The sequence below is a fragment of the Equus przewalskii genome, chromosome 31, assembly GCF_037783145.1.
Source record: "Equus przewalskii isolate Varuska chromosome 31, EquPr2, whole genome shotgun sequence".
Classification (NCBI taxonomy): Eukaryota; Metazoa; Chordata; class Mammalia; order Perissodactyla; family Equidae; genus Equus; species Equus przewalskii.
Genome location: NC_091861.1, coordinates 29,986,486 through 30,006,051, shown reverse-complemented (window position 1 = coordinate 30,006,051; position 19,566 = coordinate 29,986,486). Strand labels below are relative to the sequence as shown.

The following is a 19,566-nucleotide window of genomic DNA, read 5'->3' as shown; positions in this document are numbered from 1 at the left end:
GCTGGAGCTTATAACATCAGTCCCACCTGTCCTATGAGTCCACAGGGTCCTCGAGAAAAAACTGGGACCACAGGAAAAAAGATGGAGCAGATTGCAAACCCAGAGGCTTCCCAGTGATGCAAACCATAATGAACTCAATTAATAAAAGTAAAAATAAAATTTAAAAAATTGTTTTAAAAATTAAAAATAAAAAAAGCAGGGAATTTACTGTGACTGGAGTATGGAGCTCATGGGAGGCACTCTTTGGTGGTTAGTAAGGTAAATTATTGGGTAAAAAAAACCCAGAAGGCGTCCCTGTGGCCAGAGCTGCACATTGGTGGGACGGGCTGCCTTGTGAGGTCGGCAGAAGCTGGACAACGGCCTCCTGGGAAGAGGATTCGGGCGCGGGGGCTTGGGTAGATCTAGGTGACCTTCGGGGTCTACTGGATGGTGAGGTCCTCCAGGGCAGGGCTGCAGTCCTTCAGCCCGGAGCCCGAGCCCTGCTCGCTGCTGGTCTGTCTCTGAGGCCTGCCCGAGGCACTGGGTGCTTCCGTCTGCTCGCACCCCAAGCCCCTGCTGAGAGATGACTCTGGATGGAGAAGCCGGGAGATTAAGTAGTCACCCCCCCGCCCCCCCCCCCCCGACATCTGAGCCCCGCAGGATAGCGTGAAGCTGACGGCTCAGACGGGAAGACGTAGGACAACCGAGCCAGGTGGGTGAGGACCGGGGAGACGTGAACTGCGTGTTTGACGGGCTCTGCTTTCTCTCCTTCCCACCCCACCCGCAGTGAGGAGTCAGGAAAGTCCCGGTGTCCAAATGGGGCAGGAAACAGAGTCATGGAGGTGACACAGGGGGACAGATAAATGATCGGAGTGAGAGAGGGAGCAGCTGGGGCTTGATAGACCTTGACCCTGCGGGGAAGGGGCCGTGTCGGCCGCTCGGACCCTGACCAGCTGCATTAAAGAGAAAAGTGCCACTGACTCTGCCAAAAAAGAACAAGACCAAAAAACTCCTCTTGCCTCAGTTTATGCCAGGTCACATGAGACCTCAGAGAGGTGATGTCAGAGCTGCTCTGGGGACCAGAAGTTGAGACCCGTTGCCCAGTGAGGTTCCCTTTCCTTCCCCTGCGCGTTGGGCTCCCACAGGCCCCGCACGGAAAGCAGCGTCTTTCAGTCTCATCCACCTGATACAGTCAGGAAGCAGCGTGATGGATAAACTGACTCCTTAAGGCCCTTCCAGCCTCAACCCACCCCTTCCCTGGTCCCTCCCGCCCCGCACCCCGCTTCCTCTGGACCAGCAAGGAGAGAGCAGCAGGCAGGCCGCCCAGCCAGGAGTAATTGAAAGGAGCAGATGAGAGGAGTAATGCACGTCCTCCCCCACCTCCCCTGCCCCCCGGGGGCTGTGGAGAAATGAAAACTAATCGAATTACAGCCGACGGCCTCCCTGCCCGCGCACAGGAGCCTGCCGGCCGGGGCAGCCTGGCTGGGTGGGTGGGGCGGGGAGAGGGAAGGGGCACCAGTCCTCATCCACTGTGAACTTCTTGATGCGCAGCAGCTTAGAGGGGCTCAGGTTTCCGTGGCGTTGGCTATATTTATCTCTGGTTCCATGCCAGCCGGGAGGGTTTAAATGGCACCCAGCAGTTGGCGTGAGGGGCTGCAGGAGCTCGGGGGCTGGTGGCAGGAACACGTCTTCTCCGACCCCATGGAGCTGTATGAGACGTCGCCCTACTTCTACCAGGAGCCCCACTTCTATGACGGGGAAAACTACCTGCCCGTCCACCTCCAGGGCTTCGAGCCGCCGGGCTACGAGCGGACTGAGCTCGCCCTGAGCCCCGAGGCCCAAGGGCCCCTGGAAGACAAGGGGCTGGGGACCCCGGAGCACTGCCCGGGCCAGTGCCTGCCGTGGGCGTGCAAGGTGTGTAAGAGGAAGTCGGTATCTGTGGACCGGCGGCGCGCGGCCACGCTGAGGGAGAAGCGCCGGCTCAAGAAGGTGAACGAGGCCTTCGAGGCCCTGAAGAGGAGCACCCTGCTGAACCCCAACCAGCGGCTGCCCAAGGTGGAGATCCTGCGCAGCGCCATCCAGTACATCGAGCGCCTGCAGGCGCTGCTCAGCTCCCTCAACCAGGAGGAGCGCGACCTCCGCTACCGGGGCGGGGGCGGGCCCCAGCCAGGGGTAAGTGGCCAGCCCACCCACCTGCCCCGGGCCGGGGGCACAGGGAGGCCCCTGGGCGGCCTTGGGACCCCATGGTGGGGCTCGGTCAGATGGCCGGCCGGGGCGGGTGCCAGGCAGGAATTCAGGAGGCCGTAGGCCCCTTTGTCAGAGCTGGCTGTCCCGCTGACCTCCTGGGTCCCTGTGCCCTTTCCAGACGAGACAAAAGCAGATGTGGAGGTGGGTGGCAGAGGATTGAAGGAGGGACCCAAGGAGCAAGTCCAGAGTCAGCCCTGGTGGGGCTGAGGAATTGCAGGGCCTGGGCCTGGGGCCCAAAAGAGAAGACGGCTTTGCCACACGCCCCCCTCCCCCCCACCAAAGCCCTCCTGGGTGTGGCAGAGCAGAGAGAAGACCCCTCAGCCTCTCTTGTGGACCCCAGCAGGCCTGCACAGCAGTGGCCCTGGTGGGGCTGGTCCCTCTGCCTCCCTCACCCCATCCAGGGTCAGGAGAACTGGAGACCCCTTTATGATAGTGTCTTATGAGGGCAGAACCACTGCCAGGACGGAGGCCGGCAGAGTGGTCAGGCAGGGGCATGAAAGGAGATGATTGTGAAGATTGGGGGGCCGGGGGTGGCCGGGCTGGCAGGCTGTAGCCGGTGGCCCACCCGCCAACCCCACCACAGGTGCTTCTGCCCACTGGGACTGGACAGAGACCACCAAGAGCGCCGTGCCCTGACCTTGGGCCTTCGCCCTGTCTTGCAGGTGCCCAGTGACTGCAGCGCCCACAGCGCCTCCTGCAGCCCGGAGTGGGGCAGCGCACTGGAGTTCGGCCCCAGCCCAGGGGGTAAGTGAGGCGGGCCCGGCTCCCGTCCCTCAGCCTGCCTCTGGGCCCAGTCGTGGCTCTTACCTTATTCCTTGCCCCAGTCCTTTTCCCTGGCCTCTGTAGGGACCTGCTGAACCTGGGGCTCGCAGGGTGGGTTGGGAGGCCCCATACCTCCCCAAAGCCCTGAGCAGCTAAGGAGAGGCCAGGCCTTCTGCAGCTCCCCAGCTAGGGCCTGGCAGCTGACCTTCTCCACAGAGAGGAGAATGTCCCTGCCCCAGGGGTCCCTGGGAATTGCTGAGTCAGTGCTGCAAGCCCGGGCCAGCAAAGGGCAGTTCCAGGCAACCAGGATACACCATCCTGGCTCCACCTCCAGCTGGAATGGCTGCTTCCAAACCCTAACGCCACCAGGGGAGTTCAGGGGAGACATGCACATGCACACAGGAATGCTACTGGGAAGGGCATGGGCTGGGGAGTTTTGCTCACCCAACCATCCTGGAAACCCTGCGCCCCCCCGCCAAAGGGCTCATCCTCTGTGCTGGGTCTTGAGACCCCCACATAACGTCCTCCCACCTTCTCCTCACAGATCATCTGCTCACGGCTGACCCTACAGATGCCCACAACCTGCACTCGCTCACCTCCATTGTGGACAGCATCACCGTGCAGGATGTGTCTGTGGCCTTCCCGGATGAAACCATGCCCAACTGAGATCGTCTGCCAGGCCAGGTGTCCATGAGAGCCCCCGAAGCTGGCCACAGTGCCACCACTTCTGCAGCAGGGGTCTCCTAAGCCAGGCTGTCCTGATGCCAGGACACCAGCCCTGGGGCTGCCAAAGGCCAGACCAGCCCCCTCCTCATCCACGCGAGTTAACCCACCACCCCAAGAGGGAATGGATGCTCTTATTTAGCTGACTCCTTAGAGCAGGGGGCATCCCGTTTCCAGGGAGACAAAGTGGGGACCAGGGTGCCCCCTTGTGTGTGCCCCCGGGGGCAGACTCAGGAGCTTCCCTCTGCTCAGGATACAGCCTCCAATTCCACCCCCTCAAGGGAAATGGTTTGTGAGAGGAAGACGGTGTCCCTCCTGGACCAGCTGTGCACATCTCCTGTCCTGTCTCCTCCCTGACCCAGTTGTGGGCTGGGCCCACCCTGACGGGGGGAGCAGAAGGGGAGGAACGCCTTCTGTTCCCAAGTCCCTGGGGGGCCAAACTTTTGCGGTGAATATCCGGAAACTTCCAGTGGTTTTATGTTTTGTTTTGTTTTGTTTTGTGTGTTGTTTGTAAAGCTGCCATCTGACCAAGGTCCCCTGTGCTTAAGTTGCCAGGGACAGGCGGGGTGGGGGCAGGGGTCTTGGGGTGATTCCTTTTGTTAACTAAGCATCGTGTGGTTTTGCCATTGTTTTGTATTTTTTTTTTTTTTTTTTGCTAACTTATTTGGATTTCCTTTTTTACAAAATGAATAAAGGCTGGGTGCTGGAGGAGCACGGCTGATGATGTGGAGGGAGGGCTCCAGACACGCCAGGGCGGAGGCTCCGGGGACGGAGAGGTGGGGCTCAGAGGGGGAGGCGCCACCTTGTCGCTGGTCACTAGCGCTAGGCCCCTGCTCTTCTCGTGCGACGAAGGAAGCTGGCCCTAGTCCACAGGCAGGGTGAAACCGGATTCCACAGAAATCCTGTGGGACGTGCAGGAAGTCCCACTGAGCATCCAACCACAGATGTGGGTCACAGTCCTGGCCCTCTGTCTCTTCCCTCCCATTGACCGAGCATGCTCGTGTGCCTGGCGCTCAGCCCACAGCCAGCGGGCAGGGGCGCAGAGCTGGATTTCGTGCCATTACCAGGAGTGTTGTAGGGAAGTGGGAGGTGACTGAATCAGGGGACTGGGGTCGGACTCAGCCACCTCCTCACAGGCCATCCCCTCGGCACACCCTTCATTCCTCCAGGCTGCGGGGATTCTGGCCCCTCCTACAACTTGGAGGGTGAAGGAGGGAGGAAGGAGCAAAGGAAGAGGAGCCAGGTTCTCTTTGTACGGGATGCTGTCTTCCAAAGACTGGCTTCCTGCAGGGAGAAGGTGGGTGGAGAATGGAGAACAAAGATTTTGGATGGAGATTACATAAGGATTCACTGGGGAGGTATCAGGAGCTGGAATTTGAACAGACCATGAACTCCACTAGGAACTTTATTATTCCAACTGCTTTGGGCTAAGTTTGTCTGATTTATTGCAAATTAAAAGTTTCAGAATCATTACAGAAGTCTGGGGTACATTCCAGCCCCCAGTCAATAATTCAGATCCCTGGACAACAAACCTCGCCCAGTTCTACTGGGCATGCTCTGGGGCCCATCTGCTCTTGCTCTGGGCTCAGCGGGGCAGTCTCCCCACTGCTGCCCTCCTGACGTGCTCCTGACGAGGGGCATCAACACCCTGCCCCCAGAGTTCCTCCAGACACTCTGCCTAAGGAAAAGCAGACTCCCAGAACTGGGCAAGGGTGTCTCCCAGGCTCATCCCAAGCAGCCAGTCAGGGCTGGGCCTCCTGGGAATCACGGACTGGCCCCATCTGTTCCCGTCTGTGGGATGACTTCCTTCTTGAGTCTGTGTCACTGGGTCTGCAGCCTCACCTTCCAGGAAGGGTGGAATGCTATGTCATCTCCACAACTCCCAGCTCTCCGATCCACCCCCTCGTCACCGACCGAAAATACTGAACTGCATGTGCAAGGGGCCTCTCCTTCCCTCGGGTTTGTCTCCCAGTTCCCAGCACCTCCCAACCACCCAGGGCGGAGACAATCCTGCGCCCTCAGTCACCCCGCCTCTTAGTCAGGCTTGGGGGGACCAAAAAGAGGAGACACCCATCTCTGTAAGGAGCTGCTGGCTCTGGGGTGCTGATATATGTGTTAAGTTTATTCCTCTTCAGTTATGACGTCAGCTGGAAAGAGGTTCATATTCATAACCTGGCGTGAATGAACAGTCCTCAGCGGTGGACATTAGGGCCCCCAGTTCCCGGCCATCGCCAGGCATAGCCATTGTCTACTTTCTTTTTCACAGATTTAAGTCCTGAAGCCTCCCGCAGGGAGGAACCACCGCCGGGATTTCCCAGGTGTGAAGGGAGCACTCTGCAAGCCAGAGAACAAGTGTGTCTTCAAAGCACAGGACCTTTCTTAAATTAACAAATGCTGGGCCTTCCCAACTGAGTTACAGATAGGACTCCGGTTAAGGAATAATAAGTGGTAGTTCTTTAGGGAAATTAGCTTAAATTAGGTCTCCGGTGGAAGCACCTGCAATAAATCAAATCGGGTTAATCAAAGGTTGCCTAATAATGGGCTTTGGGGAACCACTAGGAAAAGACCAGAATTACTTGAAATTGCCATCCCAATTGTCAGTGTGCGAACAGCAACTTCTTGGAGTGCTCAGAAAGCGCTGTGAACTGCAGAATGCTCGAAGTACTATTTGCTGCACTCCAACACACATTCTTAGGCATCTGACTTCTCGAAGCAATCTATTTGGCAGACTTGAAAACCTTTCTCAGCGCTGCAGGCGTACAGGGTTGGACCACCTGGAGAGGGAGGTGGAGGGGGACATGAAGGGTGAGAAGAGCCCCACGGCTCAGGTGTCTGTCTCGTGGAAAAAAAGCCACCCCAACATGTCACATCCCCTGGGCTGGTCTGTACCCCTGGCTTCTAGGCTCCAGGCTGAGGCAGAGACGCCTGGAGGTGAGCAAGAGCTCAGGAAGATGGAAGGCTCTGGGCTGGGGAGGGTCCAGGCTAAGGGGGCACAGCCCAGGCCCAGCAGGAACCCCAGGTCTCCACCCCACAGCGGTTCCAGCTGGGCTCAGCCCTCAGCCGCAGGCACCCACTGGATCCAGACTCCGCCTCTCCCTCTGCTGGGAACATCCCCAGGGGAGGTACAGGAAGTCTTCTAGGAGAGAAACCTAGATTTTTCTTTCTTTTCTGCAGATGCCAACAGAAACACGATGGTGAGGTCTCACCTCAAGCTCAGCATGTCCAAAACCAAACTCATTTCCACATAAGCCTGCTCCTTCTGCATTCCCCATCCCAGTGGACAGTGACACTGGGAAACCATCTTCCTGGATTCCTTCAGGTCTCACTCCTGCAGCCCGCTGGTCACCAAGGCTGGTCGATTCTATCTTTGATCATGGAGAGGGCGGGAGGGGACCCCCAGAGGCCTGTAGGCACTGGGGCAGCACCTTCCCTGGCCTGTGTGGCCTCCCTGGGCCACAGGTGGCTTTGTCTTGCTCCTCTCCTGTCATCATGGTCGTGGGTGAGGCCATCCTGTACCGTCAGTGTGCGGGACGCTGTCAGCCTTGGAAGGAACACAGGACGTGCGGTGTATTATGCTGCCCTAAAGGAGTTCACCATCCTGGTGGGAAGAAACACGGCCCCACGAAGACCCCAAGGACCACATGAGTGGTACAGACGCAGGGGTTTGGGACATGGAGCTGGGGGAGGCTCAGCCGAGGGCAGGGCTTGAGCTCACTTAAAAGAAAAGTGGCATTTCGTAGGCGCTCCTGGCCAGGTCAGAAGCTTTAGCGGACACAGTGCAGTCAACGACAAGGTGCAGCCAGGAAGACCCGGGCGTGAGACCCACATGTCTCTTACCAGCTGTGCAGCATCAGCCTGACAATTTCCTGTTCTGCAAAATGGCAACAATAATGCATCGTGGGTCCTGAGGGTTAAACGAGCTTGCACACTGGGCACGCTTAGAAGTGCATCTGGCACACGGTAGTTCCAGTGACTTTAGCTTTATTTAATAATAATCCTCACAAAAACCCTCTGAGATAAGGTCAGCTCGTGTATCCATTCGAGTGTGTCGTCTAGGGATATAGAGATCAACGAGAGTGACCTCAAGGAGCCTCCTCATAGCCCCGTGTGGAAAACAGAGCAAGGCACGATGACCACACAGCACCGTGTCACCACACGCAGAGCGCCACGGGAGCAAAGGGCTGTGGTTTTCTAATTCTGCTGGGAAGGGCGGCTGGCAGCTCCCAGGCAAGCGTGACGTGGGTCTTGATGGTTCGCAGCCGCAAAGGCAAGGACAGAAGCGCCCGTCTGCCTTCTGTGATGGGGCCGGGTGCACCCAAGGCCTCCAAGCTAGGCAGACTGGAGACTGGCGGGCAGAGGGCACTGGAGCAAGGCCCCAACGGCTTCTCACGCCACCCCGAGGAGCTGGACTCGACCTAGAGGTGGGGGAGCTGCCGGAAGTGTGAACAGGGGTGACGTGATGGGGCATTTGGAGGGGAACTCCAGGGGCAGCAGGAAGGCTGCAGGGAAAGTAGAGCATGGCCAGGAGCAGGACGCAGAGGAGACAAGTCCAGCCCAGCCCCCAGGCTCCTCCGCCTCCCCCACCCTCCACTCTCTTGGCACAAGCAACCCAAACAGTAACCTTCCAGTCCTGGTTATGTAAGGAACAAGGTTACTGGCGACAAGTTTTTAACTCTGATGTTTACTTCCCAGAGCACAGCAGTGCTTCAGGTGTGGAAGAAGCTGGACATGTCAGGTGAGCTCAGAGTTAAGAAAAGACCAGAGCCGTTTGTATGCTGTCTTAAAACCAGGTTGTTTATTGGTACACCCACACCCACACCCACCTGCACATCCATTTCTGATGCGCTGAGCCAGTACAGGACTGAGAAGGGGCCTGACAAGGTACAGGAAGCTGATGACGGGGGCTTGGCTCACTGGTGACTCTCCAAATAAAAAATATACTGACTGTGAGGTCAGAGCTACACCAAACAGCCTTCCATCCCGACGTGCACAGGTTTCTCTTCTCCATCACATCCCAAGATGTCCTGAACGAACCCAGGTCCCTGCCTTAGGACATGACCAACCGTGACAAGGTGAAGTTGCAGAGGACAGGCGGGGCTGACTCTCCCACTGAGCTAGCCCATCGAGTCCCTTGAAGGAGTTAGATGGCCTGTGGTCCCCAACTCCACCAATCTTAAGAATCTGGGGTTGCTCCAGACTCTTAACATCCATACCCAGGGACAGGGCTCTTTCTCCGTCCAGCTCACCTGCTGCTAAAGAACCGCTGCGGCCCCACTTGCAGCGGCCTGACTGGGGGGCAGAGACCAACGAGGGAGAGCAAGGGCAGGTGGCTGCCTCGCCCACACCCAGGGGGGCCTACTCAGCGCCCCCACCAGTGGACCTCTCCTCTACTGCAAACGAGCAGAAGGCTCCAAGCCCCAGCCCTGCCCAGGCCCCAGCGCTCCTCTGGACAGGAGGCTCTGACCCATCCTCCCACCTGCTAGCCTCACCCCCACTCAGAACCCCAGTCTACTTGGTTGCAAACCAGCTGCTCAGCTGCCTGAAGGATGGCACGGCACTGGCCCCCCTCCAAGAAACGTGCTCCAGACCCTGCTCCTCTCCTCTCACTTGGACAGAGCCCTGGGTTCCATCAACGCACCCCGAACTGGGGTCCCAAACATGCCTAGGCACCTCAGCAGGGGGAGGAAGGGGGTGAGGAAGAGGGGTTCTTGGGAATGTCCCTCCTGCCAAACAGGACCTGCGTCCCTCAGCCCAGGCTGCGACCACACTGCTGGGGAAGCAGCTGAAGCGGGAAGCCACGGGGCCTGGGGTTTCTGGAGGAGGAAGTCTCCGCACACCGGGGGAGCCTGGACATGGGGTGGGTGACAGGACGAGCAGGAGAGACAGCTGTCACCAACACTGGGTTTTCTGGAGCTGGACATGATTCACACACAGGGAGCTTTATTTTCTTCCAGGAGATGAGGGAAAGGAAGCCTCAGACTGCCTTCTTCCCAAACCTGAATCTAAGGTCAACGCACACTCCATCCAGCCATCAGGTATATTCTTATGGGGCTGGGGCCACTAAAGAAGTGGAGCAGAAGGGGATAGCAGGGGAAGGGGTGGCAGGAACACAGTCAGCAGTGCCCCCGAACCAAGATCCTCACAATCCCCCGGCCCCAGCCTGGCAGCAGCTCCACCCCACGGCTGGGGCAGGAGGCATTCCCACTGCCCTTTGGACTTAAGGCCACCACAGACCACTGACGCCCCCTCCAGCCGGCCTGTCTGCACTTCTCACTGGGCAGGACAGCTGAGAGCTTCCCACCGCACACTTGGCCCAAAGCTCAGATTCTTCCCAAACTCATGTTTGGATTCAGCTTAAGCTGGGGCCTGGAATCTCTGCCCCAGCCGCAGCGCTCTGAGGGAGCAGGGGCCTTCTGCAGCCCACCCAGCCCCCAAGGTGGGCCTGGAAGCAAGCCTGTAGGTGTGGAGATGAGCTGTGGAGGAACAACGCTGGGACACCAAAACCAGGCGTCAGACCATCTGGCACAGCCCGTAGGTGGACAGGGACCAGAAGGCCGAACAACCCAAGCCAGGCGGAGTCTGCAGTGCCTTTCTCGGAAGGGCCGTCATCCCCAGCCCGTGGGCCAGTGTCGGGTGGAGGACCAGCTAGGTCCGGAGGAGGGAGAGTGCGTCACAGCCCCCTTGGGCTGCTGTCCTCTTCCTCCCGCAGAATCCCAAGCAGGGACCACCTGGGTGCCTGCACACCACCAGGAGACCCAGACATCCATGACGGACAGACAGAGGACACACGAGGGACTCTGAGCGGGGGATATGGGAGGCGACTATATTCTGAGATCCAGGGCAAGCGGAAAGTCAGACGAGCTGGGAGCCGCAGGAGGAAGGGCCGGAGCAGGAGGCGGCCGGCCCGCTAGTCCCGGAAGGCGGAGAGCATGTGTCCGTAGAGATAGTGGGAGCGAGCTGAGGGGGAGAGAGGCGAGATGCGCGGCGCTGAGCGGCGGGCGGGCGGACTGCGCTGCGGGGAACGCGGCTGCCTGCCCTGCCCTGCCCTGGCGAGGCCGGCGGCGGGAGGCGGCCGGCCACTTACCCCGAGCCACGGGCACACCCCGCCAGACCCGGGGCGGGAGGGTCAGCAGGAGTAGGTCCGAACCGTGGAGGTCTCCAGTCTCGGCGCCCCCGCCGTCCCGGCTGGGAGGGTCGGCGGCCGCGGGAGAACACAGAGCCGGTTAGTGGCCGCCGCGCCCCCGGAGCCCTGGGGCTGCCGTGCGCCCGGCCGCCTCGCCGCGCCCCCGGCCGCCGCGCCCCCGCCCGCCCCGCGGCCCACTCACCTGCGGGCAGCCCCTTCCTGGGCAGCGCCGGCGGCGGCTGCGGCCCGAGCGCGGACACGCGGAAGCCGGCGGGGACCGTCTCGCCGCCCGGAGGGTCCCGCGGCCGGAAGCGCTTCCTCCAGGAGGGCGCGCGGCGGAACACCTTGTCCTCGCCCTGCAGTGGGGACACGCACAGGCCAGGGGCGGGTTGGAATGGCCCCCTCACTGCCGGGGCGGCGCAGTCCTGGCCCTCCCCCTTTCCTGGCCTCAGTTTCCACCTGTAAAACGGAATCGGCTCAAGTGGATTGACTCCCAGGGGCTTTCCCAGTCTGAGATTCCCTCTCAGTGGGCGGGTCCCCTGCTGGGGTCTGTCATCATTCTGCTGGGGAACTCTTTTCCCGGCCCCAACATCTCAGCCTGGGCTGTTAACCTTCCCAGGATTCCTCTTCTCAGCCTCCTCCCATGCGAGTGGTCACCAGCCAGCTCCCATCCACCCGTCTTCTGCGGCCTCAGTGTGGCTGCAGCCCCGCCTGCTGGAAGAGCCTGGGTCAGGAGACCAGGCTTTCAGTTACGGCTCTGCCATCTTACTGGCTATGTGATCCCGGGCAGGTGACGTGACCTCTCTGAGCTTCAGTTTCCTTATCTGTAAAGAGGAGTAACATCTGCCCTGCCCACTTCACAGGCTGCCTGTTCCCAACGGGATCAGGTGAGAACACCTGTGACAGTGAAGGGTCAGGCAGATAGCCAATCAGAGGCAGGCTCCTCCAAAGGATGCAGTGGGCAGCCCCCTGCCAGCAAAGTCTCCAAAGAACCGTCTCTGCCAAAGGGCACCAGAGCCCTCACTCTACAGACGCCCCTCTGCACAGGCCTCCCCACTCCTCTTCCAGCCCACATCCACCCCACAGATGCCACACCTCATCTCCCTCCCCGTGTTCTGGGAACTGGAGCAGGCCCAGGGCAGCCAGCAGGAACCAGGACACACCACCAGTGCCTGCCCACTCCCAGGGCCTGCCACCTGGGCCCTGAGCAGGCCAAACGCCCCCATCACTTCTGGGCACGACGCACCTCTGTCCTAGCAGCGATTTCACATGTCCTTATGAGATTATTTCATTAATCTCTCTCTCCATCTCCCCACCCCAGTCTCTCTCTTTTTCAAATTCTATGATCCAGAGGACAGAGACCATGACCTTTTTTGCTCCAACCAATGTATCGCAGGCCCTGAGCAGCCCCAGGAACCCAGCGCTCAGTAAACCTTGTTCAGTGAAGAGCTGGCAGCTGGCTCCCTCCTTGAGTCGATCAGCAACTTTCCTCATCACTGCTGTCTTCCCGTGATCCTGCCCTCGGCCAAGCCCAGCATCCTACCCTTTCTCTCTCTCTCTTTCTCTGTCTCCATTTCCACCTCAGGCAAATCTGAAGGGCTTGTTTCTCTATTCCTCGCCTGTTCCCAACAGTCAGATGTTCTTCCTGCTCCCCACCTCCTCACTTCCCTGGAGTCGGGCTCTCCATGTGGGGGAACTGGATGCAGCCCTCCAGGGCCTTGAAACTTGAGAGGGGAAACCAAGAACCAGATGTGGCAGAGGGAGGAGTCGCAAGAGACAGTTCAAGGTTGCCGATGATGGCTAGACGGCTGCACAGGAGGCAGTCTCCTTGGATCTCCGACTGCCCCTCTACTACCAAATTTCACTTTATTGCCAAGATCTGGCCTGCTACTTTAAGCTTCCTGCAAGAACCAGTCCTCTCCAGCACCACACCTAGCTGCATCCATGACATTACGACTCAATAACTCCACCCAACGTCTGAGGCCTGGGAGGCCAGCCAGTCCCACGTGCTTCTGGGAGGCCACAGGATTCAGGGGAAAGTGCACAGGAACCAGACACATGTGGGCTCCAGGCCCACTCTGCCACACGTAAGCCCGCGACAGCAGGGAAGTTACCCCTCTGCACCTGACTCATCTGTCCGGTGGGATCGCAACCTGTGTCACACGGCGACAGTCAGCACAAGGGACAGGGCTGCCAGCACTGCAGCACCGCGCCTGGCCCAGTGACTGCCCAGCATTGGCACTCAAGGAATATTTGGTAAGGACTGAAGGAATGAACAGCTTACCAAATGAGAAAGCACCACACAAAGATGTATGGGCTTGTCTCTCCTAGCTGCACAAAGAAAGCTATGGTCCTAGGTGTGGGAGTACGTGGAGGGTCCACACTGCAGGGCACTGGGGAATTAGGATCTCTGAGTGGGGACAGCTGGCGGGATCTGGCAGCTTATCTCTTTGACTGGAAGACACACTCCACATCTCAAGGTACCTCTGTAAAGAAAATACCCTCCACAAATTCCATGTGTCCCAGAGTGTGTCCTGTCTACCAAGGCTGGGCACTCACCCACAGAGGTGGATTTAGCCCTGTTCAACCAACTAAGAAGGGACTAACTGACACGTAGGTAACACTACCGGTCTCCCCTGAGGAGGCCCAGACATCTCAACAGAGGCATTGGTGAGGGCAGGGGTGTGGAGAAAGGGAAGTTGCACAGAAAATGGGGATGAGAAATAGATCGAACTGAAGATGGAAGGGGAGGGGGGAGGAGGGGAGGCGTGGCAGGGCCTGAGGAGGGCTGTCCTCAGGAAGCAGGTGCACTCTCACAGCTCTAAGGTGAGCACGTGGCTCAGGAGGTCGGGCCTTCCCGGACACAGCGCAGCGTGAACCCAAGGGCAAGGCCGGACGAAACCCAGCGGAAGGGACTGTTTCTTCAGTGACCAGGGGGCTGAGGGAGGAAACCTCAGCTAGGTGTGAAGGCAGACACAGGAGAGGAACTAGAGAGGAGGCTGGAGGGTGAGGGCCTGAGCCGTGTGGGGCCACGTCCAGCTGCACTGAGGGCCAGGGGAGCAAATGCGATTCAGCAACAATGCATGATGCCCATGTGCAAACAGCCACGTTACTACAAGACGGAACCGATGGGCAGGCAGGAGACGGCTGTGCGGACAGCCCTGAAGTGGGGTCCGAGAGGTGAAGACAAGATCTGACCCCAGAGGCGGCTTTCGGGGGAACCTCCCTCCAATCCTGCGTGGTTGGTAGGTTCAGAGACAGAGCTGGAAGGTGCTGCGGGAGAACACGCGGGAGCCGTCAGCTTCTGTCCAGGAAGGAGCGCCATGAGACCTCCCCGGGCCTGCTGCCAGGCTGGCTGCCTTCCCAGTGCCCCGACATCATCCCCATCCGCCATGACTCTTCTCCCTTAGGCCACCCCACCAATCACTAGCCCAAGGAAAGCAGAACTCATGAACTTTCCATCCAACGAACAGACAATGACTGCGGCCCTGGAGGCCCCTGACTCACGGACAGGTACTCACGTCGTCCAGCTTCCGGTCTGTGCCCAAGGCCAGCAGGTTGTTGAACTCTCTCTCCATCACCTGGCGTGCCTGGAGTCCACGGGGTGAGAGAGGGAGAGCGGCAGGGCTGTAGCAATGACCCCCGTGCCATCTCTCCCATCTCCCAGGGGTCCAAGGGCAGAGATGGGGTGTCAACGCATGGGACTCATGCTGCTCCTTCAAGCAAACCTCAGTGTCCTCTTAGACAGGAAACTGTAAACCTCAGGATTCTTTCATACGGAAAAAATTAGAAAACTGCAATTTTTTAAAAAGTAGGATCACAGAACAAGTGAAGGGACAGGCTTCACCTACTGGGGGAAAAAACTCACATTTTGTGTCTCAGGGAAAATCATGCCTTACAGCTTTCCCGGAGGGTGAGTCAGCACGGAGACCGTGGGGAATGGACACTTAACTTTCTCAGATTAAAGAAACACATTTCGTAAGGCTCCACATCAGAAACGTAACTGAGGACGACTGCTCGGTCGCGGGCATCGGAGGCCCTGGGCTGAGGGGCACGGAGGCTTTCTCTAGGCCTCCCAGGAGTTTAAACTCAGTAGGTTTGGGAATGCCAGAAACAAAGTGTTCTCAAAACTGCCACCAGGTGAGTGTAACCATCTTTGGCGAAGGATTCCATCCTGGGTCAGCCCCCACATCCTCTGAGAGCTCAGCTCAGTGAATGGCCCAGGAAACAGCCCAGCGAGCACAGAGTGCCCGGCAGTCCCGGATGTGCTGCTCTCCACAGAGCTGGAGGCACTGAGGGGAAACAGAAGACAGAAACGAGCCCACCACTGGGTGGAAAATAACCACCAAGCTCCGTAAGCATGGTCTGCACCGGTACTGGGGACGGACTGGGGTTATAAATGACTGGAAAGGAGCAGCATAGTAAACTGTCACGTACGCACATGACGCTGCTCCACTGGGCAGGGCGACACTCAGCTATAAACTTCAGGAACATCTCACAAAGTCATGTGAGAGGGCAAGAAAGCAGCTGAGGAGGCGGGAAATGGGCAAGTGGAGAAAACCTGCATCTCAGGGAAATCTGAGCTCTGCTTAGAGGTCAAGGGGCTCTGTGCTCTCGGATGTGACTGGCTGGAGGTCCCTCCAGAGAGCCTATGGGACACACTGGCCTTCTGTGCTGCCATCACCCACAAAAGCCAACATGTCCCCCAGAATTATGAGGCAACACAGCCCCACCCTCACATAAGCCAAAATACATCTGCTCCCAGGACAGCTTGCGCAGCGCTGGTGGCTGAATTTCAAGAGACCTGACAGCTGCAGAGTCCAGACAACGGCGGCTAACGTGATCAGGGCAGGAGGCGAGTCTATATGAGGAAAGGCTAAAAGAATTAAGACCTCTCTGTCTGCAGAGACCAAGGCTTGGACCCAAGGCAACACAATCAGAGTTTAGAGAGTCACGAAAGGTGAGGCTGGTCACATACGAACACCCTCACCAAGTGCAGAGGATGGGGAGAGGCGTCCCCTCCCCAGGGGAGCCTGACGGCATCTTTGAGACAAACAAGATCAGGAGGGACGTCACACGACAGGGTCCACTGCCTACAGGAAGGCAGGAAGGCCGGACGTGACCGCTCGGGAGGACCTGGATGCCCCTGGCTGGCATCCGTAACAGTGAGGAAACGTCACGTCAGGAGACGTTTGATCTTCTGAGCTCACACAGCGGACAAAGCCCTGGCACAACAGGCTCTGGGCTGCGCTGCTGGGTGTATTTAGCTTTCTTAAGCCTGGGGGCCCAGGAGTAGGTCCCTAGGGTGGGACACAGGAGATAAATAAGGGCTCTCTGCTCCCTTCGGGCCCCAGGGCTAGTTTTCCTCTAAGAAAAGTCAGGTCAGAAAAGTGACTGAGGAAAAAGCAGGCATAGAGTCCCGGCTGCAGAGATGGGGCTGGGAGGAGGCGGGGTGCCCACGGCAGCACTGCACCCGGGCCAGGCGCACTCTCTACATGCGGTACGCCTGTTCCCCAGGCATGGTTATGCACATCCCCATGTGGAGTGCTGAGAACGTCGTGATTCGGCTGGGACAGGCCTCAGAAAAGCCCCCAAAAAAGATCCGTCAGCCCGTGCTGTGCGAGAGCCAGAGCAGGAGAGTTGGGGAGGGGAGACGGAGACAGACCGAGGGCAGGGCCCACCTGGGTGTTCTGCGTGGGGATCTGGAGGAGCAGGGCCAGCGTGTTATGGTCGAAGTTCTCGTCCAGGGCCAGCAGGGCACCATGCACGCCGCTCTCGTGCAGGCTTCCTGCGTACTCCCGAAGCCCAATAGACTGGACCCAGTGGACCACCTGGTCGTTGGTCCAGACCAGCACATCTGGAGGGCGGGGAAGAAAGGGGCAGAAAGAGACAGCAGATTGGGCCAAGGCCCCTGCAGGGCCAGAAGGAAGCTCCCCAGACCCAGAGCTCCAGTCCACCCTGCTCTCAGGCTCCCAAGGTCCTGCGTCCTCTGTCCGTCCTACCTGGCTCCTGGGCTCCTGCAGAACCACCCCCTCCGCCTCCATCCCCACGGCCTGCAGGACTCAGGGTGGGGCCAACAGGTTCCTGCCAGCCCCTGCCCTCACTCTGGAAGTGCCCTTCTTGTTCTTTCCACCTGCTAGTCTCAGACTTGCCTCGCCTTCCCGTCCAACCCCACCCAGATCACCAAGTTCCGCCAGCACTTCCTCCCAGTCTGTAGCGCTGTCCGGGACCCATGGTATCGGCCCAGCTGGGGGCCAGTGTCTGGTATGGGGTGGGGGTTACAGCTGACGGGGCAGGGCTCTCAGGGATGGACTATGTCTCCCTCACTGGACCCAGAGCCCCCACTCCCAAGGCTGGCCTGTACCTTCCCTCGCAGACATGGAGCCCCCCGAGGCACAGAAGGCCTTCAGCCCTCTCTCAGCCCATGGAAGGTGCCAGCAAGGCCACCCTGCCCCTCGCTCCATGCCTGTCAGAGGCCCACCGAGCTGGCCAGCTCACCCTTGATCTCACGCTGGCTCTCCTCCCGCCTCTTCTCCAGCTCCTTCCGGTCATAATTCAGCCTCTTCAGACACATGATGCCATACTGAAGACTGGTTCTGTAGGCACACAGCCCCGAGCCAGGGCCTCAGCAGGGCGCATTCCCACCACGTCTGCCCCACATGCGGCACAGCCAGGGCGTGTCCAGACCTACAGCCTCCAGCACAAAGGCCACCCCCGCCAGCACACACTCCTCCTTCTCCCAGGGTACTTCCCTCTCTCTGCTGACCCCATGTCCTCCCTCAGCCAAGGTGTGGGCCTGACTGGTGGAAGGAAAGCCCTCTGAATGAAGCAACATGCCCCCCACTCTCCAGGCACTGGAATCACACAGACCCTACAGAAATCCCCTGGTAACCCCATTTCACTCAGAGTCCTTGCAACGGCCTACAAGATGCTACGTGATCTGCACCTCACACCAACACCTCCACTGTTCCACAAGCATGGTAGGCACACCTGCCTATGTGCCTCAGGGCCGTTGCACTGGCTGCTCCCGCCATCTGAACACTCCTCCTCTGGTCTGCTGCATGGCTCACCCTCTTGTCTCCTCTAAGTCTTGGCTCAGGTGTCATCTTCTCAACTCAGCAGTCACCTGATTTACAACTAACATCATCACCACCCCCTGGCCCACACTCACAATGCCCCATACTCTGGTCTAACTTTCTCATCTATGAACATGCTATATAGTTACTGTTCCGTGTCTGTCTCTCCCAGTTAGAAGTTAGGTCCCAGGAGGGCAGGCAACTTCGTTTTGCCCACTATGGATCTCAAACCCCTAGAACAGTGCCTGGTACAGAGTAAGCACCATCAGTGCTTAATGAAGGAAACAACGTAATTCATGGAAAGTGTAAAAGTACTTAAACAGCACCAGGTGCATAGTAGGCACTCAATATGTAACAACGAAGCCAGGGTAAGGACCACAGAATCTGCAAGTCAGAAGGGACCCCACAGACAATCAGTCCAAGCTGCCATCTGATGCAGGAGTCACCTGGGCAGCATCCTCCCAAGAGGTGCGAATGCCTGTGCCTGTCACCTCGCGACAGCAGAGGCAGCCGGTTCCACCTGGGTGCAGTCACTGCGGTGTCCTTCCCTAACCTGAACATGACCCAGTTGTTCAGCCCCTGGGTTTGTCATCTGTAAGATGGAGGGACAGAATGGAGGTCCCTCCAAACTCCAATTGCTGCTGCCTCTATCACTGAGGCCACTGCGTTGTGAGAGAAATGATGCCGACCGCGCCCTCCCTCTCTCTCCTCAGGTCCACCCAGGCAGCCCTTCTGCCTAGAACACCACCCGCAGCTCAGAGACACCAATTCACCAACTCTCTTCTGGCTCAAGGCACCCATTCACTGCTCGAGCTGCGGGTCCAAGCCCTGGCCACTGGAGCGCACACCTCCTCGCTGGAGACCCCTTCCACCTAGTTTCGATCTCACTAGAACTTTCAGTCTAGTTCCTACGACTTTCAAAGCTGTTGCATAGCATAGCAAAAGCATAAAGGCCTGCAAGTCAGGTTGGCCTGGGTCTGAGTGCCAGCCCTACACTTCCCAGCTGGTGGACTCCGCAAGCGAGAGAAGGGCCCCAGCTCTGCAGCAGGGCTGCTAGGGGCATTAAAGGCAACAGTACAGAGGGCAGGGCCCAGCCCTGAACAGCGTGGCCCTCGGCGATGGCCCCGCTGTGGAGGACACTGCTGAGCGCTGTGTGCGCTGGCCTCCCGTCAAAGCGGGTCCTCAGGATGCCTGTGCAGTGAGCACAGTGCTCCAGTGCAGAGCGCTCTGAGCGGGGTGTCAAGAAAGAAGGATGCTGGCCCCATGCTGGAGCCACCCAACCGAGGGACCTGATCACACTCAGTTTCTATTGGACTCAGTTTCCCCATCTGTAAAAGGAGAGTTTTTAAATATCCCTTTTTGTCATAAAAGGTTATGATTCAAAAGAATGTTTAGAGCCGTAACAACACGCTTATGAAACATCAAATGGAATAAACGCAGGTATATACATAGTTGAGGGCAGGAATGTGGAAATGCTTTAGAGACTAATGCACTCAAGATTTAGAGCTGAATCTGGAACCGCGTGCGCAGACGAGTCCCGTGGGGCCTGGGCAGGGGGCCTGAGGAGGCCTTCCATGCACCACGTGGGGCCACGCTGGCTGATCCCCAAGCAGACCTGGCACAGCCGGCCTCCCTGGGCAGGGCCGGCCCTTTCTC

The 19,566-nt window shown here is 58.6% G+C and overlaps 2 protein-coding genes and 1 long non-coding RNA gene across 20 annotated transcripts in view; 1 reads left to right on the top strand and 2 right to left on the bottom strand.

The window, feature by feature from the left end:
- Positions 1 to 3,329, bottom strand: part of LOC139080633 (uncharacterized) — a 36,387-nt gene extending 33,058 nt beyond the window's left edge. The window contains exon 1 of the long non-coding RNA XR_011535298.1: positions 3,034 to 3,329. This is a non-coding gene — a long non-coding RNA (uncharacterized lncRNA). The remainder of the gene's footprint in view (positions 1 to 3,033) is intronic.
- Positions 1,261 to 8,485, top strand: MYOG (myogenin). Its single transcript, XM_008526498.2, has 3 exons — positions 1,261 to 2,151; positions 2,889 to 2,970; positions 3,533 to 8,485. The coding sequence occupies exons 1-3, from the start codon at positions 1,606 to 1,608 to the stop codon at positions 3,652 to 3,654; spliced, it is 750 nt and encodes a 249-aa protein (XP_008524720.1). The 5' UTR covers positions 1,261 to 1,605; the 3' UTR covers positions 3,655 to 8,485.
- PPFIA4 (PTPRF interacting protein alpha 4) overlaps positions 8,485 to 19,566 on the bottom strand; it is a 46,532-nt gene continuing 35,450 nt past the window's right edge. For 5 of the 18 annotated variants that reach the window (XM_070602247.1, XM_070602249.1, XM_070602253.1 and 2 more), the window contains 6 exons: positions 17,333 to 17,430; positions 16,516 to 16,691; positions 14,356 to 14,424; positions 11,037 to 11,190; positions 10,796 to 10,896; positions 8,485 to 10,668 (listed from right to left, as the gene is read on the bottom strand). In XM_070602247.1, the coding sequence (XP_070458348.1) occupies positions 10,838 to 10,896; positions 11,037 to 11,190; positions 14,356 to 14,424; positions 16,516 to 16,691; positions 17,333 to 17,430 (556 nt within the window). In that variant the 3' untranslated portion in view covers positions 8,485 to 10,668; positions 10,796 to 10,837. Of the gene's footprint in view, positions 10,669 to 10,795; positions 10,897 to 11,036; positions 11,191 to 13,350; positions 14,108 to 14,355; positions 14,425 to 16,515; positions 16,692 to 17,332; positions 17,431 to 19,566 lie in introns of those variants that run through there. The other 13 variants (XM_070602252.1, XM_070602248.1, XM_070602254.1 and 10 more) reach the window with 4 other exon arrangements.

Bases quoted from the DNA above. Each gene is read 5' to 3' on its own strand.
- MYOG (XM_008526498.2), top strand. From the start codon at position 1,606: ATGGCACCCAGCAGTTGGCGTGAGGGGCTGCAGGAGCTCGGGGGCTGG. The intron at 2,152-2,888 runs GTAAGTGGCCAG...CCTGTCTTGCAG, and splicing joins GGGGCGGGCCCCAGCCAGGG to GTGCCCAGTGACTGCAGCGC. The intron at 2,971-3,532 runs GTAAGTGAGGCG...TTCTCCTCACAG, and splicing joins GTTCGGCCCCAGCCCAGGGG to ATCATCTGCTCACGGCTGAC.